Source organism: Haliotis cracherodii, unplaced genomic scaffold, assembly GCF_022045235.1.
Source record: "Haliotis cracherodii isolate W230 unplaced genomic scaffold, xgHalCrac1.p SCAF_15, whole genome shotgun sequence".
Lineage (NCBI taxonomy): Eukaryota > Metazoa > Mollusca > Gastropoda > Lepetellida > Haliotidae > Haliotis > Haliotis cracherodii.
In genome coordinates this window covers 10,716,320-10,744,077 of record NW_027266270.1, presented here as the reverse complement: position 1 = coordinate 10,744,077, position 27,758 = coordinate 10,716,320, and the positions used below count along the sequence as shown (strand labels likewise).

The 27,758-nt window shown below is 41.0% G+C and overlaps 1 protein-coding gene across 4 annotated transcripts in view; it reads left to right on the top strand.

The window, feature by feature from the left end:
• The window catches only part of LOC139462272 (myosin light chain kinase, smooth muscle-like), a 102,640-nt gene that overhangs the window by 38,308 nt on the left and 36,574 nt on the right, over window positions 1–27,758 (top strand). For 2 of the 4 annotated variants that reach the window (XM_071243870.1, XM_071243869.1), the window contains one exon: window positions 20,201–20,242. In XM_071243870.1, the coding sequence (XP_071099971.1) occupies window positions 20,235–20,242 (8 nt within the window). In that variant the 5' untranslated portion in view covers window positions 20,201–20,234. Of the gene's footprint in view, window positions 1–17,892; window positions 17,913–20,200; window positions 20,243–23,178; window positions 23,266–27,758 lie in introns of those variants that run through there. The other 2 variants (XM_071243867.1, XM_071243866.1) reach the window with 2 other exon arrangements.

The following is a 27,758-nucleotide window of genomic DNA, read 5'->3' as shown; positions in this document are numbered from 1 at the left end:
CTCTTACCGTATACGTTACTGTACCTGTAACTCGTCACTTAGTGTTTAGCACAAGTTCCAGATTTCTGATTGGATTTATGTCCTGTAGTTCGTTTAGGTCAAGGTGTTGTCCCATATTAAGGCATCAAATTTTGTACTTTATGTCAAACATCACGATTAATGTATATTTATAGTCACAAGCCCAAACTAATTAACATATTTATTCAGTTTTACTGCTTGAGATGAGATATCAAATGTAGCGTTTTTTCAGAATTTTTCAGATATAATTTTATGTATTTCGTGTAAATCAGAAAGATGATATTCATCTTCAACATTAAAACGCCACATTAAACTTTAAGTGTCCCTCAAACCATTTATAAAGATACTTCAGACGTATGTCATCAGCAACATCAGATAATGCTACTAAAGAGACGTGAATGACCACCCGATTCTTTCATGCTACTACAGTTAAACTGTCATGGCATGGACCACCATGGAAGATCGGGGGTTCGATCCCCGGCCGTGCCATACCAAAGACCTTGAAAGATGGTACTTGTTGTTATCCTGCCTCGCGCTCGGTAGTAAGGGGCTAAAGCAAGCACTAGTCAGCTCGGAGTTTGACTGCGTCTGAGAGGGATATTCATGTTAAACTGCGGCATGGTATCTCAGTAGGACTAGTATAAGCAGCCACACACACACACACACAGAGTCACATAGAAACACACACACACACACACAGACACGCACACGCACACACACACACGCGCGCGCGCAGACATACACATGCGCGCACACATACATACACACACACACACACACATACACACACACACACACGCGCGCGCGCAGACATACACATACGCGCACACATACACACAAGTACATGCCAGTTGCTATTTTAGTGCAATAATCTTGAAGGCTACGACGTTAAACCCCATTTCTTCACACTTAACCTCACATGTCATTGCATGACAGATTAACTATAGTAAAATGACAGATCGGCCGTTCTACAACTTCTTTTGAGTTGTAAATTTACCGTTATAGCACTTATTAAGTGTTCCTTATATACTGCCAATATTAAGTGTCATCGCCAGAGAATAACCAAAACAGATTCCATGGGAAGTGAAAGGCAAAATATTTATGAAAGGATATATGAATGATATATAAGAACTGATCACTGAAAATCAGGGATAACACCAGGCGTTCGCGAATAGGTTAAGCATGTCCTGCCCTACAGGTAGCAACCGCCATTTGCACAATTTGCATAACAAAGCATGTGTTTGCAAACTGTTTGCTTCAAACAGCACAACAGTGCTCCTGCTATGCGACTGCGGCCTGTAAACAAACAAAGTCAATGTTCATTCGTAAACAACAGGAAAGAATGAACGTTAAATGTGAATGTACATCTGAAAAAGAAGAATAGAAAAGGTCTGTTTGACTATCGTTGTATACAACTTGTGCCAGGTAACTGGTAGCTGATCTCGCCGATGACTCACTACAAGCCAGTCCAGCAGCCCTGGCATGCTTTCAGACCGTGTTTGTGTTTAACGATGTAAAAGCTTGCAAGATTGTAACTGCAATCACTAAGCAAATATGCTCCCAACTGCCCCACTTAACTTTCAGTGTGGTATATACTTCCCAGCGGTTTTGATATCGTTCAAGTCAGTAAGTGTTTTTTTACGTCTTGTTTAAGTGATTGCACGTGCAGTATATGGTTATGAAATATGGAAATGTTGATAACTGTCCCACTTTTCGCAGGCTGGAAACATTTCTATGGATTTAAACTGCTATAGAAAAGTAAAAAAGTAAACGGCCAACTGGAAGGATGTACGTGCATGTGTGTTTATATGTTTCTTATGTTGACAGATAAAACATACGTCACTTGAAAAAACCCGCGCGATTCCTGTTCTGAAAGGGATATATTTAGTAAATCTGACAGTCAGGTTTAAAAGTATTGTCGATGTTGCTAGATTAGAAATTAGGCTTTTTTTGTGGGCCGTGGATTGCATAAAATATACACTGTATGGAGTGAGTATTAAGGACACTTTAGCAATAGCAATAATACTACGGTTATAACGAACTCAAAGGGACTACCAATTTTAGTTCGTTATAAGCATATATACAGCATATAGTCGGGACCAAAAAGGTAAGTTCGTTATATCCGTCAGTTCGTTATAACCGTAGTTTCTGTATTTCAACCATACCACAGCCGGGGATACCAAGAATGAGTTTCACACATTGTATATGCTCATTTGGGGATCGAACCCGGACCTTTCTCATGCCAGCATGTGGTTAAAAAGCCACAAATCTTATGAATGTCTGATAATGACAAAGCAGTTTATTGACCATATGATTAAGTAAGTGAACATTTTACGTCACATCATCAATTCTGAAGCCTTTCCCGCGTGTAGATTCAGCAGGAAATACTGGATAACGTGTTAGGACATTTCATAATAAATGGGTTGAGTTAGTGTAACGTTGTGGGGAGAAACATCTGAGGAGAAATATCGCCACAATCCACTTGACCCGAATCGATGTGTCCGTCATGTCAGAATACACCTGTTTCGTTCACGGGACAAATGTTTCACCGAGGGCAAGTGGCCTCGAGGTGCACGCGAAATAGGTGCGCTCGTGCCATGCACGTGATCACGCCCAAGCACAGACAGCCGGGATTTGCGTGATTTTGTCCGCCCGAGACCGGCGACATACTATTACACAGCGCAACTTTGTGGTTTGTTTCGGGGTAAATCTGTTTCGGGGCAGATGTTTCAGGACATCCATCTATTCAGTGAACGATATATTTTTTTGTGGATAAAACAGGAGGTCTAGTTATTTAGTCTCATGCAATTTTGGGATCTGCCACCTGTCCGAATGGTCGACCCTTAACGCTGTTGTGCTGTGGCGGTTCCCCGAAAGATCGACCCTTAACGCTGTTATGGTGTAGCGCTTTCCCCAAATGGTCGACCCTTAATGCTGTTATGCTGTGACGCCCTCCCAAATGGTCGACCTTTAACGCTGATGTGCTGTGGCGTTTCCCCAAATGGCCTACCCTCAACGCTGTTGTGCTGTGGCGGGACTAGTACTGTTAGTACAACATCTGAAATGGCACTCTGGGGTCCGCGGGGGTGAGTATTATACACATGGAGCCAATAATCCCCACAGATAACTCGGTATCAGGGGTATATGCTGGCATAAAGAAAAGGTCATCAAGCAAACGCCAAGTGGATTCCACGATCTTACAAGGTAACGTGGAAACAATAGTTTACAACGGATTTATTTATCTTGGAGGCCTTCAGCTACATGCTGATATTTAATCGGGCTTCTATTACGCTCGCGTTACAAGAGCTTGAGGTGCATTATTTTGTATTTAGACGAAGCACGATTAAAACATGAACACACGATGCCATTTAGAAAGTGGTCAAATGTAACAAATGTTATATTTTGGATAACACTTACTGAGTGAAGTACAGATTGGGAGCCGTGCCAATTTACACATATCAGAGGGGTACACAAAGTACGTGATCTAGACTACCAGTTGTCGGGGCTTTCATTTTTGTGGAAGCCTCGGTGGCTGAGTGGGTTAGATCGCTGAATTTGTGTGCTGGCGATTAGGTGCCTCACTCTGGCAGTGTGGGTTCGAATCCCGGACGGGACTCAACCCAAAAAAGTACGAGAATCTGTACTCAGAAAGTGTTATCCGAAATGTAACATTTTTACGATTATAAGAGTTATATCTTTTTATCTCATATTATAATTATTACTTCATTGTTGTGAAAAACAATATTTCAAATTCTTGTGTAATGCCTCTGTTCAGAATAGGTCCCCAGTACCTGATATTGTAATGAAATACTCTGACCAAAACAAAAAGTGGTGTTTCAAAATAAGTCTGTGTCCAGAACCTTTATTATTTAATAAAAGTAATTTCTCTTGCTCCTTCACATCGCTGCCACCAGTGTGGGCGCGGCCATTACAAGAATCTTGAAATTTGGCCTCTAACCCCAAATGTAGTAACGTTCATAACGTTTATGTATTTGGGAATGCCGTCATATTTCATTTTGAAAAGGTTTACGACTGACCATGTTTTCCAGATGAATTTACTTTGTTGTTGGTATAATTAGATTGGTTCGAGATTGCAGACTAACGGGAAAATCAAACAATTTCTCCCTTATATTCTTACTATATCAATAACATACTTTTATGAACTAGAAATTCAAATTGACAAACAAAGAAAGTAATTTATCAGAGGTAAGTGTATTCGGCGTCACGTCAGTCTGTAAACACAACAGGGGGCACAGGTGGCCCAGTCGTCTAAGGCGCCGCGATTCGCTGTGCAGAGTTGCGTGCCTTGGGCACGCCAGAAACTTATGATTGTGGGTTCGAATCCCGGTTCGCCCCGATTATGTTTCTAAGTTTGTCAGCACTATCCCCGTACTCGTGGGTTTCACCGAAGTGGTGAACGTCTGAGACCTGCATCACTTCGGGCTTTCCTCCCACATTAAGCTGATATAACTGGAATACTGTTAAAAGCTGTCACTCACTCACTGTAAACATAAACGGCCATTCGGTTGCGAGTTCAACTCCAAGCATGGTTGGGGCCACCTATCACAGTGAGGAGTTTTGACTGGTGGCCGCGATAGTATAGAGCTCCGCGAACAGGCTATCGCTGCGAGGAGCTTGGTAATTTCTGTAATGAAGTTAAGCCCCCGGTCTTTTGTCATCTTGTAACGACCGGTCATTATCTTCTGACCAGTTCGCGCATGCGCACTCCGGAGTTGACTGAATTATACCCGTCACGTTATGCAAGGGTATGGTAATTCTCTGAAGCCTACATCTCCTTCAACACGTGCCCGTGATAAGGGTCTCAATCAGAGATAGAAGGCGGATAATAGGTGACCGTATTTGCGAACAGTGTGATCCACTTGGCTTAGCGTGTCATCGATGCTTACCTCCTTCCTGGCTGCCCAGGGCAACAAGGTCCGCTCGGCTTCTTCCGCTACCCACTCGTCTGACCTCGGGCAGTAATGGAGTTGCGATATTGCCGGATTTCATTGTGAACCGTGTAACACACGATCCTGCCGCACAAAGTTCGTGTAACATGACAGATGTGACCATTGACATAATAGAAATGGTCTTCAGCAACCCATGCAAGTCACCGAGCCTGACCACATAATCCAAAAGGCGAATAACAGGATCGGATGGTCAGGCTCGCTGACTTTGTTAATGCATGTCATCGTATTCCAATTCCGTAGATCGATGCTCAAGATGTCAATCACTGGATTGTCTGGTCCAGACTCGATTATTTACAGACCGCCGTCATATAGCTGGGATATTGATGAGTGAGGCGTTAAACAACAAATCAAAGAAAGAACTTAATGCCGCACGAATAGGTTACTGTAAGTTACGACAGTTAACTATAGGCCCATACTTCTCTGGCACGCCGAGATAGAATAGGTCTTCAGCAACCCATGCTTGCCGTAAAAGGCGACTATGCTTGTCGTAGGAAGCGACTAACGGGATCGGATAATCAGGCTCGCTGACTTGGTTGATGCATGTCATCGTATCCCAATTGCGTGGATCGAGGCTCGTGATGTCAGTCACTGGATTGTCTGGTCCAGACTCGATTATTTACAGACCGCCGCCATATAGCTGGAATATTGTTGAGTGCGGCGTTAAACAAAAAAAACAAACAAAACAAAACAAACATAACGGAAATAAGCCATTCACTTTGATTTGAAGACAAAGGCAAACGGAAACGGTTTGAATAGTTACTTAAGGTTCTCGAATGTCGTCAGTTTTTGTTGCTTCATGTGATAGTCAAGGGCACGAAACTTGTGGGTCTGATTTCCCGTTCTTAGTGCTACGACTTTTCCAATACTCCCTGCGTTAAGTTGTAGGCAAGGGCGTCAGCGCTTTCAATGGTATGTTTATTATGGTACTGTAATGGTATAAGTTTTAATTATGACCCAATTTACGACGGTTTAATTATCGTAGACGTGATTCCAAATGACCCTGGAACGTTTCTTCATACCCCTTCATATCTACATGTAAACGTGTTTTAATGTATCGCAACTTACTGCACAGATCAAGCTTTGAATGGTGTTTGGTGATACACATTAAGAAGAGAATATATGGATGTCAACTTCTTTATTAGGGTAATGAAGGAGATAGTAAATACACCTAAACGTTGTGTTCCTCATAAAAAAGAAGTTGACATCCATAAATTCTCTTCCTCATTAGGTGGCACGGGTGGCCCAGTCGTCTAAGGCGCAGCGATTCGCTGTGCAGAGTTGGCTCTCTTGGGTACGCCAGAAACCTATGATTTTGGGTTCGAATCCCGGTTCGCCCCGATTATGTTTCTAGGTTTGTCAGCACCACACCCGTGCTCGTGGGTTTCACCGAAGTGGTAAACGTCTGGAACCCGCATCACTTCGGGTTTTCCTCCCACATTAAGCTGACACGCCGCGATATAACTGGAATACTGTTAAAAGTGGCGTTAAACCTAACTCACTCACTCACTCACTCACTCACTCTTCCTCATTACTACAGTTACGCCCCATAGCTGTCAGCTGGTCGCGTGGTTCGTATCCGAAATTATGATTGCTCCAATTCGTTCTTGGTTTGTCAAAACACCATGCTCGTTTGTTTCGGGAACGTGGGAACTAATGTGATTTCCTCCAGCAGGAAGCTGACCCGCGGGATACAACTGAATACATATGAAATGTTGCTAATCCCAACCAGCCCGAACCCTATGTCACCAGAAACCTATGCTTTGTTTGTTTGTTTTTTAACGTTGCACTCAGCAATATCCTAGCCATAGGACAGCGGTCTGTAAGTAATTGAGTCTGGACCAGACAATCTAGTGATTGACATCATGAGCATCCATCTACGCAATTGGGATACGAGAAACCAATGCTTGTGGTAAGTGGCGACTATGGATGAAATAGTCAGGCTCGGTGACTTGGTTGATTGCGTGTCATCGTATCCCGACGGCAAGGATTGGTGCTCATAATATCAATCACTGGTTTGTCTAGTGTCAAACTCATTACTTACTGGCCCACGTAAAAACATTCGAATATTTCTGTGTGGGACGTTAAACAACAAACATACACACATTAAGAATTTGAAGCGACGGTGCCAACGTCAAATGTGAATATCAGAAAATAATCTCCACCTCCCGACCTCATAAATAACCGTATTTCTGACTTGAGCGAATAATTCACCTTTTAGTGTATTGCCCTAACGACACGGGCAGATGATGTTTATGGTATCAAGAAATGTTAGATGTTTTATTGATGTCTAGATGAACTTCAGATGCATTATCGGATGTTCGCATGACATCAGCTCAAATTATCTACCTTCTAAACAGAAACAGTTTACGGTCCTCATTTGATAAGAATGTTGAATAAATTGGATACGAGCATATCAAGGACGGTGTTATTGAATTTCAAAATGATAAACATCAGCGGTCATTTTCGTTAAATGTTATCTTGGTTATTGCGTTGTTATCTTCATGGTTGTGGCTACAGTGGCAGTAAACAGGCTCCGACAGCACGACGGAACCCTTACAGCCATGAGGATCTCGTTAACATTTACCCCATCCGCTAACATTTACCTCTCTACCGCGATGACAGCTATGGGCTATGCGATAATGAGAGTTATCTAACTTTGATCTGTGAATGTCAAGGCCATTTTAGTGCAGGAAGATGATAAGGCGTATCACTAACGTTAAGATGTGATGACTTCAGTTTGTGTTTAGAAAATGTGCATGCGAGATATTCACCAGTATTACATAACGGTTCGGGTTTGGTGGGAAGATGCTGAATCACGCTTTCAGAATTCAAGACATTTACCATATCAACGAAACGAATATGATACTATTGGGCATAATGTGGCTATTTTCAAAGGCTAAGTACTTTGTACTTACAGTTAAATGCTTTCTTGAACTCAATAGGATATTACGTGTGCGTTGCTTTCAGTATTACAGTCTTGATCTTTTACGTGGTAGAAATAGGAAAGTCTAAATGCTGAACCTAAAAGTTGTTATCCATAAAAGGTGCCATGGATTCAAGTTATCCCAACTTCTAAATGCCTATCAAAGACTTCATGATATAATTTCCACATTATATTATTATGACATTTAATATACATATTACATGTATGTATAAGATAATAGTTTTCTAACAAATGTAAAATGGAAATGTCAGTAAACTATGCCCAATTTATTACCATCAAGAACTCCTGAAGAGGTGATTGTGAGCGTCAGGTAAACCTGATGCAGCTGTAAGACGCATGTTTATGAATGTCATGACACGAACACTTAGTACCTTATTGATCTCTAGTAGGGAACGGGTGGCCCAGTCGTCTAAGGCTAATCTAATGGTTCACTGTGAGTGCATTAGAATTTAACGTCGCATCGGCCTTATTTCAGCCATATAGCAAAGAGGACAAGTTGATATATACAAAGTGAGTCATGAATACAAAGTTGGTTCTCCCCGATTATAGGTTTTAATCTAGGTTTGTCAGCACCATACCCGTGCTCGTGGATTTCACCGAAGTGGTAAACGACTGAGACCTGCATCACTTCGGGCTTTCCTCCCACGGTAAGTTGACACGCCGTGATGTAACTGGGATTATGTTAAATGCGGCGTTAAACCCAACTCATTCATTCTTCGTCTCTTGGTTATCAGTTTGTTTTAAGGTCGCATTCAGCAATATTCCAGGTATATGACGTCGGTCTGTAAATAATCGAGTCTGGATCAGACAATCCAGAGATAAACATCATGAGTTTCGATCTCCGCAACTTATTTATCCGTGGCATCATTAGCCAGTGCCAGGTGTTTGTCGTGAAGGTAGATGCTGACGCAGAACAATAAAAACAAACACAATTTGATTCCCATGAGTCAAACTTGAGCACGCTGAGCACTCTGATTTAGAGACAATGTTACAATTTACAGTTGCCCTTTGAAAACACAATATCCATGAAAAAAAATGATCCATTTGACATTTGCCTTTCACTTCTGGCTGATCAAGAGGCAGGGGTGACCCAGTCGTGTTAAGGGCAGCAGATTACTGTGCAGAGTTGCCTCCCTTAGGCGTGCCATGATCCCATGACCGTGGGTTCGAATTCGAGATTCGCCCTGCCGATGATCCTTGGTCTGTTAGAACCACACCCGTGCCCGTGGCTTTTATCAAAGTGGTAATAGTCCTAAACCTGTATAACTTCCGCCATTCATCCCAAACAATCGTGACACGCCGTGATATAACTGAAACAATCGGCGCCAAACCAACTCACTGTGACCTATCATCAGCTCCGATGTTTTAACCTACGTGAAACATTAACTAGATATTCGTGCACTGGTCTTCATAATGAAATAGATTTCTTAAAAGCACTTGGCCATGACATAGGCCAACCAGTCAGCTAATAATAATTAGTTAGCAAAATTATTGCTCAGTGATAACCTCCCTAACAGGTGCCTTAAATTTACCTCTGGCCTACGTGTCAGCCTGAAGGCGTCGAATGACGCCTAGGCAAGGGCTATCGGGGAAGTGGCTTCATTATTGATGTGTTTTAGCGCACTGGTCTTGCTTGCCGTTCATGGAATGCGAAGTAGATAACCTTTTAGCTGGACTGTTTTGACAGGTGTTAATCACTTTATCTGCTTCTGCCTCCATCTACATCAAATTGAGTACATGGTCAAATGAGTTATAATGTAGGTCAGTTGCACGCTGAAGAACGCGAGGGGGAATGTGAGAATTATCCCCTTGTAGTGTATCTAAATGGCGATAAATGTACTGCTCTATTTTTACTATTCATTTTACTATAGTTGTTAAGAAGATATATAGTTACGTTTGTTGCTTTTGCAGAATGTTATTGTGCTTCAACGACTGCAAATTCGTTTGAAACCGACGCCGTTATGTTGAATCGGGAATTATGACGTTGGCTTTGTAAATCTTAAGAACTGATTGTAAAACGAATGTTTTAAAGTTTTATTGGTTGAAAGACATGATGACATGTGCTTCGAGCTGGAATATTGCTGAGTGAGGCGTAAAACAACAAACAAACAAACATGTGTTTAGAAGCCTGGAAATCTGAACTATTTATTGCGCATGAATACATTGCCAAACGTTGAACATGTGCCATTCGGCATGGCGAAATGGATACCACGTTAATCAAATAATGTAAATTTCTATTATTTACAGACCGCCGTCATATAGCTGGAATAGTGCCGAGTGCGTCAATACACAACAAAGAAACAAAAGTTATTAATAAAATAGACTTAAGGATATGCTTCTTGTAAGGTCATAATGTCAAGCGTCCATGAATTCTATCAATGTTGGTGGCGGAGAGTAGTTGGATTGATGACCGTATTCCACAGCTTGATCCCTGATAGTTTCAAGAAGCACATGTAGTGTCTCCTTAGGCAAGTGACTTTGTTCTAAATATGCATCTGTACACCCAGTAATGAATGGGTACCCGGTAGGGTGAGATGTAATATAACTGTTAACCTTCTTGCGCCTCAGAGTGCGGCGTTAAACAACGAACGAACAAACAAACAAACTAAATATTAAGTTTACTGAATAACTATTAGAATAACACCGAGCTTTAGGAAATGAGGAAAAACATATATACAGTAAAATATCGATAAACATAATTTGTTTCCCAATTGGTTTTATTGAGTATTAGATGCCTGGAAATATCATTTGGAACCGTCGGCATGTTTCCGTTCCTGCTTTCACCGCCAAAAACTACGTTTCCTTCACCAACAAAGACCCCAAACAGATTGCTCGACCTTGTTGCAACAAACAGCCTGCCACCACTGACCATGTTCCCTACAACCCAATCCCAGATGCTGATAAGCAAACAGTCCCTCACACACGGAACGCTCCATTGGTTTACTTTCCTTCTCTCCCCCATCTGGAAGGAACTCGCCTGACAGGCTTGCCCCAGAAGATGTTTCAGAGACGATGCATTACCAAGACCACCCGATAAAACAGTGGTTCAGGAATGTCGGATAGGTAGCATGTTGACGATGATCTGAGGTATTTACTGAAAGAATTGACCATTGGCTTACTTCTGGGTTCTGGAAAAACAATCTGGCAGTCAACCCAAAGCGCATCTAGTATTGATACCATATGTCCTTCCTGGTGTTTAGAACCTTTAGTGTTTTGGGTGGTTCGTGGTTTAATCAGATTATGAGCTACTTACAATGTTTACAGTTTATTTTCAACTTTTCAGCATCTATCTTTGTGCCCATCCTGTAATGAACTTTATCAGCTGATTGGTGTCTTGTAACGGTTTGATACCTGAAATAAAGCAACATTTCGGTCAACGACCTGTGATGGGTCAAGTTTCAAAATGCCATTAAAATATATATTTTAGTATATTGCTTCAAACGTTTGACGTCTTATTATAGCAAAACATTTAATCAAGTAGCAATCTTAGTATATTTTGGAACGTGTACAGAAATACGTTATGGCTGGTTATTTGACCTTCAGAATTCTCTTGATATTAGTTTAACAGTGATCTTCGAATTTGCTGATATTAGTGAGTGAGTGGTGCGTTAATATTTAACGTCACATCGGCAATATGTCGGCCGTATCGTGACGGCTGATATGAAAAGGTCAACCAAAAGCGAATTTGAACGATGAATGTGTCAGTTTTAAAGTAATAATATGGTGCACAGTCAAACACCGTGTGTCGAACTTTAATGTGTCGAACTTTGGTGTTTGACTGTATGTGGAAGTGACATTTAACATCTGTTATATCAGAGAATACCACTACTTCCTTTGCCTGCCTTAATAACCATATGCACACTATCAAAGATATACGATCACCGTAGCGATACCATAGCTTTGTGAAATGCGTTGGTATGGTCGTATCTGGATTGCCTTGTCGTAATAAAGCTGTGACACACACACACACACACACACACACACACACACACACACACACACACACACACACACACACACACACACACACACACACACACACACACACACACACACACACACACACACACACATATTAAACTGTGTATAGCGTAACACAACGTTCATAGCTTACATCTACCTCTCATGGGTGGCCCAGTCGCCTAAGGCGCCGCAATTCGCTCCCAGAGTTGCCTCCCTTAGGCGGGCCAGACACGTGTGGTCGTAAGATGGAATCCCAGATTCGCCCTGATTCTGTTTCTAGATGTGTCAGCCCTACAAACGTTGGCTACACCAAAGTGGTAAACTTCTGAAACCCGCATAAACGTGTGCTTTAACTGTCTAGGTCGCACACTGTGATGTAATAGAAATACTGAAAGCGTCGTTAAACCTCACTCACTCACTCGTACTAATATGCAAAATAAAGTCAAAGCTAATTTTCTATCAACCACGAATTAGCACCGTCATAAACAGCCTTTTTTCTTCGAAACTAATTGAACTGAACCCCGTACGTAATGCACGTCAGAAGAAGATCCAGAAACATTCTACAGAACAGCCATAAATTCAACTCTGGAATATAGAAACTATCATCCTAGGTGTACCCAGCTGTGTGGAACAGTATGTCCTTTTGTAGACGCTAATAGAATAATACCCTGCCAAATTGAACGAGTTTCTTGAAACCTTGACTTGTCATTTTACGATTCTTTAGTGCAGTTCAGTCAAGATGTAAAACAGTGTTATAAAATAAACCTTACAGGCTGATCTAATGTCTATATTTCTTAACGAGACACGAGTCTTCAAGAGTCGGGCACCGCTTCATGGGGTCATTTGACGTAGTTGCTCTCCAGGCCTAGATGCTCTCACGTGGGTACAAAAAGTTTTCGGAACTGATAAATGGGCTTCTTACGCAGGGAGGGCTGCAACGATTGTTCAGTTGCCCGCTGGGAGTATCTTACGTTCAAACGTTAATTTACGATGTTCGGTAAGCCAGGGCCGTTTGTGCGTGACATATGATCATTCGGTACATAGGTACCTAGGCATATACAGTCCATAAGGATTGACGTTAAAAATGTTTTATGGATCCGCTGACCCTAAAAATATTTTTTATAAATCACATCTTTTATACCGCCGATTTATATCGTACAAAAAAAGTGTCGATACCAGATGTTAAGCTGTAGGACTGGTTTCATAAACACTGCACACATGACTTCTTTGCAGAATTAACAAAATATTAAATGTCATTTGTTTTTCTCACAGAAAAATTTCGAAACCAAGAAATTAGAAAGTCTGGTGGTGAGGTGAGGTGAGGTGAGGTGAGGTGAGGTGGGGTTTAACGTTGCGTCCAAGATTATTGCACTTACATAGCAACGTGTACGTGTGTGTGTTTGTGTGGCTGCTTGTACTAGTCCGGACTGTTGCCGATTTATAGTGCTAGCTCACTGAGATACCATGCCGCAGTTTAACATGAATACCCCACTCAGACACAGCATACTGACTCCGAGCCGACCAGTCCTTGTTTTAGCCCCTTAATGCCGAGCGCATGGGTTTCACCAAAATGGTTAACGTCGAGGACCTGTTTCGGCTTTCCTCCCACATAAAGCTGACACGCCGTGATATACATGTATGTACATGTTACTGTAATACTGACACAGTGTTCAAGGCGGCTTCAAACCAAACTCATTCACTCACTCGCTCTTTTGGAATTTTTCTGGTCTTCGGTAGTTTATTGCTCAATTCTGAACGCGACCTTGAGAATGCAAGGCGCCACTCTAGCAGCGTGTGTTTTATGACGTCGGAAGTTACGCCTGACCAATTTGAAACCTGGAGCACCACGCTTGTTTATGCCATCCTTCCCTTGTCAGTACTCTTGGTTATTGTCACGGGAAAACCCATTGAGCTAACGGGAGCCATACTTGACCTCGATTTTCTTACTTACGGCATGCAGGACAGGTGTTAACGGTTTCCGGGAGTTCTTATGTAGCATCATCTGGTAGCGGAACTCGCTAATGATAGTCCTGTACACTACGAAGGCTAAGAGATAATCTCAAGGGGATGTAGAATGTTATGCTATCTTTACATTTCTTGATCAGTGTCATTTATTTATGTAGTTGTGTTTGTTCTGTAAGTGGTATAGTCATGTCGGTGCATTGGAGTAGCCTTGTGGTTAAAGCGTTCGCCCAATACGATGAGGGCTCGGGTTCTGTTCCTATCATAAGTACAATGATATTGCTGGAATATTGTTAAAAGTAAAACCATATTCACTCACTACTGCAATATGATAAGTAAAGAACCACTATTGAGCCTGGTAAATCAATAACGTAAGGAGATAACCATCTTACCGAGGCAAGAGAGTTAACTGTGGAAACTGAACTTTTATAGTCAGTTAACTCTCTTGCCTCGGGAAGATGGAAGATAACGTGATTTTGTCAATATTGTAATGAACATTGTATTTACTTTACCATACAAATGTAGACGATCGAAGTGCTTTCTTTATCTGTGGCATTCATTATGACGTACAGTATACTACGGTTATAACTAACTCAAAGGGACCACTAATTTTAGTTCGTAATAACCGTAGTTCGTTATAAGCATATATACACAGCACATATACATCAAATGGCCAGGACTAAAAAATAAGTTCGTTATATCGGTCAGTTTGTTATAAGCGTGTTCGTTATAAACATTACATTATTTGTTTATAAAGCCCCTGTTTGGAATTCGGGGGAGACATGTATCCAATACCTCATACCTACCGGAAGCGCTGTCTAAATGGGGATCGCTTGGTCAGACTCGGTGTCTCAGCTGATCATGTAGGAACGTCTCAGTAACTTTTAGACAAGGAGGAGCTTGATTTATCGACGGTACTCATTCCGTCTTTACTGCCATAGACTGCTTTGGTGAATGTTAGTGTGAAGTTCAGACATGTATGTGTGTCATTGTGCTGGTTCATGGTGAGAAAATAGGGCGCCAGTACCCTCGTTGGTCGTGAGGAGCGATCGGATGATTTCAATTTGTAGCCGGCTAATTACATTAACCTTCTCCCAGTGTCTGGTCCAGACGGGATAAGGCTGAAGTGCTGGCTGTGGCATAAAACAACATTCTATCGCATACATGTATACTCACCGACAAAAGAAACGCGAATACCGTTTCATATACGTTGGTCAATATATGATGAATTACTCATATTTAACAGATATAGATTGGTTTGATGCACAAACGAACATACTGGCATTTTGTGCGAACCGACGCTTATGAATATGACGTCATAGATCCATGACTCAAGATGCACCATTTGTCTCGTGCAGGATTAGTGTGAAAAGTTTGGAAATCAAGTGCAGTATATCGCGATAAGAATAAAGACATTCTGTGGTAACACATGACTGATTGTTAGCTTTGTCACTTTTGGTACACACTGGAAACATCTCTTCTTAACGTACGAGTGATTAAAGCAGAACGCCCAGCTTCGATTTCCGACATGGGTACAATATGTGAAGCCCATTTCCCGTGTCCCCCGCCGTGATATTGCTGGAATATTGCTAAAAGCGGCGTAAAACCATACTCACTCACTCTTTGATCCGCCTTTTTTTTGGAGGTGAGTATATATGTTACAGTGAAACCTCTTTAGTGCAAACCCCTTTAATCCGGTAATTACGTTTTCCGAACCTTTATTGATGGAGACTGTAGAGGACATAGCTAATGACGACTTCAGCTAGAAACGTACAGTCTTGATTAACGGGTTTCCACGTTATATATCACGATGTGGTAACGTGATGTGGGAGCACGAGATGAATGGTTTTGCCATGAGAATCAAATAATCTGAACAAGAGAAATTTGAACCAATGGTACATATGTAATAGACAGAAATCGTCAGAACGTATTCACAGAGACAGTCGCCAATTAAATGAATTACCATTTACGAGGCCAAAGGGTTTCAGATCTACAAGTAGAAATGAAGCACGTAACACCCCCGGCTTACACTGCCCCCAGACACCATGGATTTACTGTCTAGGTTAATGTTACCACCAAATATCCCAACTGTTTAATCACGTCTGGACTTTGTCTTGATAAACCTTGTGAGTATGCTGTAAACGCCGAAGCAACAAACGGAATGTCTGGATGTACCGTGTGTATACCTTGACCTTGAACTTGACCTCTGAACCAGACCATACTTTGTTCTGTTATATACACTTGTGTCTGTTAGGTTTGTGTTGTCTAGGGGTGTGCGTATTTGGTAACAACTAACATCTTTCAATTAACGATGTATGTTAATGAAGAGGGCGCCAAGTGGTTTCGTAAGTCATCGGGGCCGTCATGTAATTCTAGTTGAAACATTTTACATTTGTTTGTTTGTTTTGTTTGTTGTTACGCCTCACTCAGAAATATTCTAGCTATATGACGGCGGTCTGTAAGTAATCGAGTCTGTACCAGACAATCAAGTGATTGACTTCACCAGCATTTGGGATACGATGACATGCATCAACCAAGTCGGCGAACCTGACCACCCGATCCCGTTAGTCGCCTCTTACAACAAACATAGTCGCCTTTTACGTCAAGAACGGGTTGCTTAAGACCTATTCTAACCCGGATCTTCACGGGTCGAAAATTTTACAATGTGAATGGAATAAACTTAACTTCTATTCATGACCTGACTTTGCTAGTATATCATCTTAAGACGATGACTTGAATCGATGCTCAAAACCAAACATTCTTTGCAGTCTGTTGAAATTTTATTTCCCGATGTTGTAAACTCGATTCAATCATGATATCCCACAGTGCTTGTACGCTATTGCAGTGAATGAACGAGTGAGTTCGGCCGCTTTGAACAGGTTTTCAGTTTTATCACAGCACGTCTCTTTGATGTGGGAGTAAAGCCAGAAAAGATGCAGGTCTCAGGTGTTTACCAGTTTGGTGAAACCTACGAGCATGGGTATGTTGCTGGCAAACCTACAAACATAATCAGGGCGAATCTGAGATTCGAACTCACAATCATACGTTTCTCGTACTCTGCACTGCGAACTAGAGGCCAGAAGTGGGCCACCCGAGACCCCGGCAAATATTGTAAGGGATCTGGTGACCGTTTTGCCAAATAAAGAGACTTGAGTTTGGATCGGACTGCGGGTTAGTAGTAAACATATAGCATCTTGAATAATATCTCACTTCCCATACAAACATCCCATTAACTAGACGACTATTGCATCTACGTACACTGCAAAATATACACACATGGCAGTCTAAACGTGCATCGCATGTCGTTTATTGATTCAGTTAAACATGTACGTGCAATGTGCATTAGCAGAAATAAGAAAGTCTTTTGTATATACCCTGCTGTGTGTCAGCAGAGCAAGAGGTGAGCACCATCACGTTCTGAGCAACACGTGAGCTCGGAAGGTGTCGTTTTAAAAAAAAATGATAACCGCTCGTTAATCAGATCCTGCAGAGAACACGGTTGATGTAGAGCAGTTCTCGGCAGCTGGTGATGTGAGTAAAGTAAACTTGCACAAGTCTCTAAAGCAATAATTATTAGTTTAAATAATAATTTCTAGATTTATGTAAATAATAACAAGAAGTTGTCCCTATAAGAGACTGGGGTCCTTACTGACCTCATATCTAGACTTGCCTCTTAGGAGGATAGAATTACTAGACATCCATGGATTTTCTTTTAGTACAGCCTTGGAGCAAGGCTATGCGTAAAGCACGAAGCTGGAATGCTGCGTTTGATCCATAGATCATCGCGTCGAATTGGATCGTTTTTAACATCCTGATAAGCTTTCTGATCAAGCACAAAGCAGCTCCCGGGGAAGTAACACATTCCAGACCAGGATGTAATATGCAGTTGCCAAAAAATTAGATGTGTGTTGTTAAATCGTTAACTTACACTGGACATCTTTCTCAGATTGTAAGGTCTGTTTTTTAAAATTTCTGACTGTATGTTAATCAGTTAACGTTTAAGGTTGTAAACATATTACATCAGAAAACTGATGGCGTCTCAAAAGGAAAATGAGGTGATTTACAAGGTTAGAAATTATTTTCTCATTGATTGTTCATGCATACTCGTGCCGATAGTGTGTTTTTGGGCGGCTCGACACATTTAGGCGGGGCATTTATGGTTTGGTTCTGTACATTGTGTCTCAATCAATGTAAACGTGACTGTAGAAATGCAAGAAATTATGAATGAAATTAGCGAGTTTTCTGAACCTATCAAATGGTGACTTTTGAAACTTAAATTGACTGATTAAATCGATATTAACTTATGTTACTTCCAAACACAAAAGGTTTTGACGTAAACTCGTTCAGGCGCCGCAATGTGGAGTTACGTCCTTTAGTCGAGTCAGGATCCGCTGATCGACGAGTGTTCGAATTCATGTTTCGGTCCGATTATAATCCCTGGTTTGTGAGAAACACACAGGTGTTCGCTTGTTTCCCCTAAGCGTTAGATTTCCACGAGGGAGTGCGTCACTTCCTACATTAAGCTGTCTCGACGCGATATAACATCCTTTTCACGCCCAGTGTCTACATATAAATGTATTTTTCTGCCTTTTTTATACCAACATGTACCCACCTTCAGTCGTATTCGAGTTTCAAGAATTTTAGAACAGTGCAATCGATATGAAGTGATCCCATGTTATCTGCGTCCATCTCTATCCTTACAGACATACATGTAATAATCACTGCGTATATCTTGTTATGCAACTCGCGGCTCTACACACCCTGATGGTAAACACACAGACATACGTTTTGCAATGCAATCCTAATGATGCTATGTAAACTGTCTTGTATAAGAACGTGTTTGTTATTTTACTCCAAGCCCAGGAAGATGAGATAATTGTAGGAGGAGTGCAACCTGTTTTGCTTGAAGGGAAGCTAAGGCAGGTGCTTTATCCTCAGTCGCGTAACACTCTCTGGTTGTTATTTCTTTAACAGAGGTCTGCAGCAAGGAGGCGATAACCTACCTTGACTCTTACTGCTTGGAAATTGCGTGTATGGAGAACTGTTGACGCTTTTATATTTTGCATGTTTGCATCATGTGATAAGTTAATTACCATAAAAGAATATACAGTAAACTACATTATAACGAACACTCTTATAACGAACTGACTTTTTTGGGTCCCGGCAATTTGCTGCATATATTCTGTATACACGATGAAGTTTGTTTTGTGTTAATTGTTGTCTAATAGGAAGGAAAATAGTTTACGACTGCTATGTTTTGCAATTCGTATGAACTGGGGAATTTAATTCTGCTTATTGGTCATGTTTTATGGTTTACGGAATTTGTTACCTATGAAAATGATTTTTTTTTCAAAATATAGTTAACTACGTTTGTAACGAACACGCTTATAACTGACGAATATAACGAAATGACCTTTTTGGTCCCGGCAATTTGCTGCATATATATACTGTAAACATGCTTATCACGACTACAGTTATAATGAACTAGAATTAGAGCTCCCTTTGAGTTCGTTTTAACCGTAGTTTATTGTAAAGGCAACGGGGCCGACATTTCTCAGAAATAGGAGGTCATTTGCTAGTGTCCCGAGGCTCTTGACAAATGCACAAAATATATTCTTTTCTGTATTTTACATCAAAGGCAATAATTTAGATTTAAAAATTGTGGTGACATGCGTCATGTTTCAGATCAAAGATTTAGTTCCAGATGAATTTGGTACTGGTTTGTCTTTCTTTGTCTTCCAAGTAAACTGGAAAAAAGAGCAGTTTCAAAATGTAGATATAATTATGAACATAACATGACGTATTGTTTGAAGATAAATGTCGGTATAGATGAATCGTTTTAGAACATTCGCCTAACGCATTTACATCTACCTGCACAGGTATGTTCATCTGTGATCAGAGGTGAGGTGAGGTGAGGTGAGGTGAGGTGAGGTGAGGTGAGGTGAGGTGGGGTTTAACGTCGCGTCCAAGATTATTGCACTTATATAGCGACGTGCATGCACGTGTGTGTGTGTGGCTGCTTGTACTAGTTCGGACTGATGCCGATTTATAGTGCTAGTTCACTGAGATACTATGCCGTAGTTTAACATGAATACCCCACTCAGACACAGTATACTGACTCCGAGCCGACCAGTCCTTGTTTTATCCCCTTAATGCCGAGCGCCAGACAGGGCAACAACAAGTACCATCTTTTAACGTCTTTCGGTATGACGCTGCTGGGGATCGAACTCGGACCTTCCGCTCTCCGGGCGGACGCTCTACCACATGACCACGGAGGCGGTCTATCTGTCATCTTATATGCCATGGCTCAGCTCAAAACTAATGTAAACATTCCTTCTTTCAGAATCATCAGTACAAAGAGGACTTGGTTGCAAAGAATGTCAAGGTAAGATCCTTACAATACAATCGTATCAATACTAATTTTCAAAATTAAACTTTAAAAGGCGTTCCTTTTCACGTTCCTAGAATTTAACATGTATTGACATTTCTGTTTCCCGAAAAAGATCCAAAGAACCCCTTTATCATCTAGCCCCTCCTCTCGCTGAAATGAGTCACAGGTAAAGTTCTCACGGTCAAGGTGTTTACCTGTAGCGCGGCCCCTGACTCTTATACGATGTCAATCAAAGGTATTGAAACTAACATCCCTTGAAATATATCCCCGCATCATAAAAACTGTCCACACTATCTGCACCTTTCAAGTGCCCTTTGAATGTGATGAAAGGGGTGAAAATAAAATCGTTCAAGGAATATGTACTTTAATAACCTGATTCGAAGTATTTAAACTTTTCAACCAACTGTATCCAGTTTCATTTGAACATGGGAATAGCTTATTCATTGCATTAGGCGCTTAGGAGTTCGTGCTTGGTTACGATGGCATAAAGGAGACTTGTCAGTCATGTATCATAGCTGAATAATGACGAGTTTTAAAAATTGTATCAAAACAACGATTTTTTTTTCTTTTCACTTTCTATCATTCCCGAAGAGAGTGATACTATAATACATGGAGATATGTGTTCGTTTGTTGTGTAACGCCGTGTTCAGCAAATTACGAGCTTATGACGACTGCCTGTAAATAACCGGGTACCAGACAGACCAGTGATTGATATTATGAGCAACGCCCCATGCTGTCGGGGAATCATGACACGCATTCAATAATGTAATTGAGGCTGACCGTGGTCACCCGATTTATTATTCGCCGCTGACCACAAACAATGCTGGCGGTTCCTGAGGGTTGTGGTCGGGCTGGGTGCAGGGATTGTGGGTACAGGGATTGTGGGTGCAGGGGTGGTGGTGCAGGGGTGGTGGGTGCAGGGGTGTAGGGTGCAGGGGTGGTGGGTGCAGGGTGGGTGGGTGCAGGGATGGTGGGTGCAGGGGTGATGGTGCAGGGGTGGTGGTGCAGGGGTGGTGGTGCAGGGGTGGTGGGTGCAGGGATTGTGGGTGCAGGGGTGGTGGGTGCAGGGGTGGTGGGTGCAGGGGTGTAGGGTGCAGGGTTGGTGGTGCAGGGGTGTCCTCATAATTTACTTGATTTCGTTTTCACAAACCATTTTGTGCTAAGTCATGTTGACATCATTTGATATTGGACCACCATTACGCTTGCCGCCTTGTTTCGTGTGAATGTAAACATAATACACTCATCTCTGTCCTGTTATCAAGCAATGACTGCAAATGGCGCATTTCCCTGTCAGAGTACGTAAGTTATAGTGGATAATTAAGGGAAAAGTACACCAGTTGGTAGAGATGTAGAGCCGTTCCCTGCAATTGTGTCATTTAGGGGCGCTGTAGGCAGTCACTGCCGTCGTTGACAGGTTAGTATTTTGTTTGGCAGAAGTTGTTTGATCAAGGTTACAACATTCAAGGCCTCGGTAAAGCTTTCAAAAAGTTTTATGGTAGACATGTGGAGGACATTTCCAAATTTGACGCATCAATGACAAAAATGTCTATTTTGACTTGTACCATATGTTCCCGTGTTTTGTCAGGTGACTAGTTGACGTGCCTTTGCATGTGTTTGTGACGGGTGGCATCTTTGAAGCAGGATACGCTCACCTTTATTTATCACCATTATTTGATTGTGATTCATAAACACATGCTCATTATATAGTCAGAGATTTCTACTGAAAAGTGTTTTGTCGCTTTTATTGCAAATAGAATACATTTTAATCATGGATTTGTCACAATAACTTGTTTGTCGAGCGGAAACTAACAATGTTTTCTTATGAACATTTTCCATCATATGTTTCACTGTTCCATATTATCAGCATGCAAAATGACAAAGAACGAGTTTCTTGTATCGCGTTCTGTTGTGTATCGTCGTCCGCACGCAGAGATGTCATTGGAGCACATGAGAACGTGACGTGACGAATACTGACCCACCCGTGTCAATAGAGACCATGTGTTGGGTGGTACAGTTTAAGCAAACGGGTGGGAGGGCGGCCTAGCGGGTATGCATCGTCCTCCAGCACAGCATTAAGCTATTACTATTTCCGGATACAAATATTTATGAATATCCCTTATGTTCACACAGGACCGAATGAAATCACGATATATTTACCTAAAAGCTTAGACAATAAAGCAAACTTGAAATCAGGAGGTTTTATAGTATTATGTTTTGAACATGTACTATAGTGTAGTTGATGCTGTTTAAGTAAACATGAGATATATTTAAGTGTATTACTTCTTTTTTTATTTAATCAGTAACCGAATACATTGAAACACTGAATCCCCCTGAAATTAGCCGTTTTAGGAAATGTCGGATTGTTGAAAGCATTGTGACAGAATAATGTCCCTTTGTATGTAGAAGTGTTTCCAGCGGTAATCGGGTGGAAGGTGGGTTTTTCGGGTAAGTGGAGCCTGGACTAACAGTGTTTCACGGTTTACTTGATAACAATAATAAACAATTGGCGATTTCAATTTCACTATCAATTTAATCGTAGATCACGACTATTTGCACAGCATGAACAGGTTCGGGTGACCGTAAGATCAACACCTCGTTGAACTAACGTGAACAAATGAGAAAATATGAGATGGTACCAGAGTGCATAGAAACGAGCAGTTTCATTCACGAAACGACAAAAGGAACCGTTTAATATACACGTTTATATATGCCACAAAGCATCAGAACAATCAGAGCAGATAAAGGTCAATTATAGCAGAGAAACATATGGAACACACCGCCATGCAGTGGGACGATTATTCCCGACTGTTTAATGTGATGTTGACCAAGGAAAATCGGCAACACCTTTTTTTATTGTAATATAGATGAATAGCGACCGGGTAGAAAGTTCACCTTGTCGAACACAGGTACTCGTGCGAACGCCATTTATTTTTGTGCATGTGTGTATGTGGTGATATCCTCGGTGCCCTCATGGACAACGGAAAGGATATTGAGGATGTAACTGCCATGTTAGAAAGGTTAGTAAGTCTACATGATGTTTGCTGTATGTAACATGTTGACTCGCTGTGGAAAAAAACTCGTCATATTTGACGACGGGATATGAATGGGAGGGTAAATATGTATCATCGTGCTGTTGTATGTTGTTTCGTGAGGTAAAATGATACATGTTTAGTATTGAATGGAATGAGTTACGTGACGAGTTTTGTATTATATGTCACTTTAATAAATATTAATTATATGAAATAATAAATGGATCCAATACATATTAGGATATATGTCAACGTAATGGTACAAAAATATAATCAATATTGGTAGATATCCTTACTTGGGCACTGGCAACTAATATAAATCTTGACATATAATATAGCTTCTCACTTGATATATCAATATTGGTATTTATGTCAACACAATGGTTCAAAAATATAATCAATATTGGTAGATATCAACACTTAGGTACTGGCTACTAATATAAATTTTGACATATAATATAGTTTCTCACTTGATATATCAATATTGGTATTTATGTCAACACAATGGTTCAAAAATATAATCAATATTGGTAGATATCAACACTTAGGTACTGGCAACTAATATAAATTTTGACATATAATATAGTTTCTCACTTGATATATCAATATTGGTATTTATGTTAACACAATGGCACTGGCAACACAAAATACATCAGTCAGGATTTCAGATCGGTTCATTGTCTAGGACATTGACGGAATGTCATCTGAAATATTGAAAAATGTTTGTACAAACTTGGTTATGATATACAAGAGGAATGCCACATCAACAGTTGAAGAATTCATGGACATATCCTCATGCCATTTGGTCTAACAAAATAACTATCTCTTCTCTGTGGTTGGCCAAAGTTAAAAAAATATCTAAGTGATATCAAGATAAGGAAGTTGCATAATGCGGTGTAAGACACGGGGATGTTGAATGAACTAGGATCTGAATTAACGTTGTACATTCATGTCACCCCGACCCCTCAGTAGCTTTGAGGTAATGTTGTACAGCCTTTCAGATGTGTTTGAAATACAGCAGAATGTGTATTGAATCACTGACCTCGCCCGGTCCCTGTCTAAATGAGACCGAATATTTGAAATACTTTGAACAAGCCATCTTAGAATCTCCTTTCCGCAGATTATTTTGGTTGGAAACATGTTTATGTCCTCATTGAATGTAAATATTAGACAAACATACAGTCCCCCAAAATAAAGGTATGTCTAGGGTTTAATACAATATTATTGTAAGGTATAATGTCCCTTAATTTCTGAGTATGGTTTTACGCCGTTTTTAGCAATATTCCAGCAATGCCACGGCAGGGGACGCCAGAAATTGGCTTCACACATTGTACCCATATCGGGAATCAAACCTGGGTCCTTGGCGTTAATTTCTTTGACCTGGGAATTGGTTGTTTGATAAATGGATGTTCTAGGGTATGTGAGGGATGTTAAGTATATAGAGTAATACAGAAGGGAAACAATTAATGTTACATTATGTTAATGTACTGAACGTAAGCAAAAGGTCGGTGGAGTAAACAGGTGGTAAAAGCGCCAGCTCGTCATGCCGAGTGCCCGGGTTTGTTTCCCTATTTAGGTACAATGTGTGAAGTCAATTCTTGGTGTCCAGTGATATTGCTGGTATATTTCTGAAAGCAGCGTAAAACGTTATTCACACATTCACTTATCAAAAGTAACTAACTCTACCATCTATTCCCGCTGTGCACAAAAGTGTTCCAAAAATGCATCATCACCCTGTGATGCGAGTGGAGAGCGAGTATGGTTTTACGCCGCTTTCTGCAAAATTCCAGCAACATCACGACGGGGGACAGCGGAAATATGGGCTTCACACAATATACCCATGTTGGGAATCGAACCTTGGTTTTCGGCGTGACGAGCCAACGCTTTATCCACTAGGCCAACCCAGCGCATGTATTCTTCTCGTGCCACGGATTTACATTTTTAAGTATGTTGACCAGACTAGGTGTAGAACTGTGTGAGAAAAAAGAAATCAAAATGAATGAAATCAGTAGAATCATCGGCTTGATATCATAATGCATCAGTCCACAAACCCCAGATATCACGAACTGATTTAAAAAGTTAAATGACTTCATAATGGCAGAACGCTCATTTCAATCCTTGCTTAAACCCCCAAACGAACCTACCAGTTTCAAGCTATGTTTGATGCGTGTGGTTTGTTTGTTTGTTTTGTGGCGCCGTTTGTCTACACATAAGTCTTAAATGAATGTTCTAACATTGGTGTTCTGTGCAGAACGGGAATTCCTTTCTGACGTATTACGTCACGTGTTATTTTGTGTCTTCCAGCCTCTTGAAATCGCTCGATGACTTCCTTTAAGACACCCATACGCTTGAAATGAATACGGTCTTGTTTGTTTGCTGATATGGTAATTTCAACCTTTACCCACTGGACATGCCAACAAAAAAGTGGTTTCACATATCCCTCTAAAAACAAACTATCAAAGCATTCTGAACAGGCTTGACCAATTTACCCATTTACCCAGAGGCTATTCTGTGGCCAGTTGTTCCCAGACATTTTTTCTGGCACAGAACGGAAATGTAATTAACTAAAACCAGGTCACCGTGGCCTAAATCAAAGTAATCCAATAATTTCTTTTAGATTCCTACTCTATCAGTTGGTGTATGGCGTTAAAGAACAAACGAACGGCGATACGTGGTTGCGAATAATTGCAGACATATCTCTCACAACAAAGCATTGATGGGATTGTAGACACGCTGAGTAGATCTAGCTGAAGACGTGCTTGTGATAAGACAGGGGTCAGTAATAGAATCTAGAGATACCTGGGACTACTCCAGTGGAGCAGTAGGGCCCTTTTTTGTGTGGGTGGAGAGCATGGTACATTTATCACATCTAATTGATTTTCCCCGTGGGGAATCTCTGGCCGAATCCGGTTCTCGGTACCCCATGTAATGGATGGTTTATTAGATATTCTGAGGGTTTTATTTTTGAAAAAAGATCCGAAATGGTTTTAAAGAAAATGCTGACATGCTGGCTATCGAGACAAAATGCCCCCGAATACCCACGTGGTTTGGATTGCTTAGTACAAATTTTGATTTGAAAATTCATGTTTGTCGTAATTCCTTTTCTTTCGAAATAGTTCACCTTCTTCGTTATGCTGTAAACCATTAAATATAACGCCTCTTGTTCGCATTAAAGAGGTGAGTCATATGAGTAATGACTGATTTTTTTTCTATTTATGAAATATCCTATTTAGGGGATGTACGATAGCCTTGTTTGCTCATGACACCGAAGGCCCAAGTTCGATTCTCCACATGTGGACAACATGTGTGTAGCTCATTCCTGATGTTCCGCTCCCTGATATTGCTAGAATGTTGCTGAAGCGGGGTAAAACAGTACTCACTCACTATCGTATATCCCGTTTCTATTATACTAGTATATGAAGCTGATATGTCAGCGATATCTTATATACCTGACGTTGTGAAGTACCTTAATTACACTGGTGTGTCATAAATACGAAGGTACATTCAATAATGGCCCTTCTGTTCGTGTACAGGCTGAGGGCTTAAAGATTGTTCTGTTTGACCAAGCATCCCTTGGACAGCGAATGTCCTGTTCGACGTGGCACCCCTTGAACAATGAATAATCGCCAAAGCATCCCCTGCAATGTAATATAAACATATGGCAGAGACAATTGAACATGAAATTTATAAGACATAATCTTACCGTCAAATTAAACTCGTGTTTACCGTTATTGTTCCGGCTAGTTTTGTATGTTAGAACTATCAGTGTTGTCCCTAAACAAATATCTAATCTATGAACGCTGACACAGAGGACTAAACTACAGTAAAGTACGGTTATAACGAACTCAAAGGGACTACTAATTTTAGTTCGTTTTAACCGTAGTTCGTTATAAGCATATATACAGCATAACTACAGCAAATAGTCGGGACCAAAACAGGAGTTCGTTATATCCGTCAGTTCGTTATAAGCGTGTTCGTTATAACCGTAGTTTACTGTATATTCTAAAGCTTTTCCAACGGCAACAGTGAACATTCATCTACAGTTTGCTTAGACGTCTAAACTCTAGAAAGTACATGTATGCGTAAACCAGGAGGAAACTAAGAACATGCATTGCAAGGACTACGGTATTATCTTTTGAGGAGTAATAGTTGTACAAGTGAACACTAACACGATTGAGAAACCTTTATTCTCAAGACTCAGTTGTTTACAGACCGCCGTCGTGTTTGCCAGGCGTATTGCTGTGCGGCAGGCGACAGGCAAACACTTACTTTATTAGGCAAATTGTGTGAGTTGCGGGTGCTACCGGTAGGGCAGACATTAACCGTTTCGCGAACACCAGGTGTCATGTCTGTTTGTTTGTTGTTTTACGCCGCACTCAGCATTATTCCAACTATATGATGTCCGTCTGTAAATAATCGAGTCTGGACCAGACAATCCAGTGATTGGCATCTTGAGTATCCATCTACACATTTGGGATCGA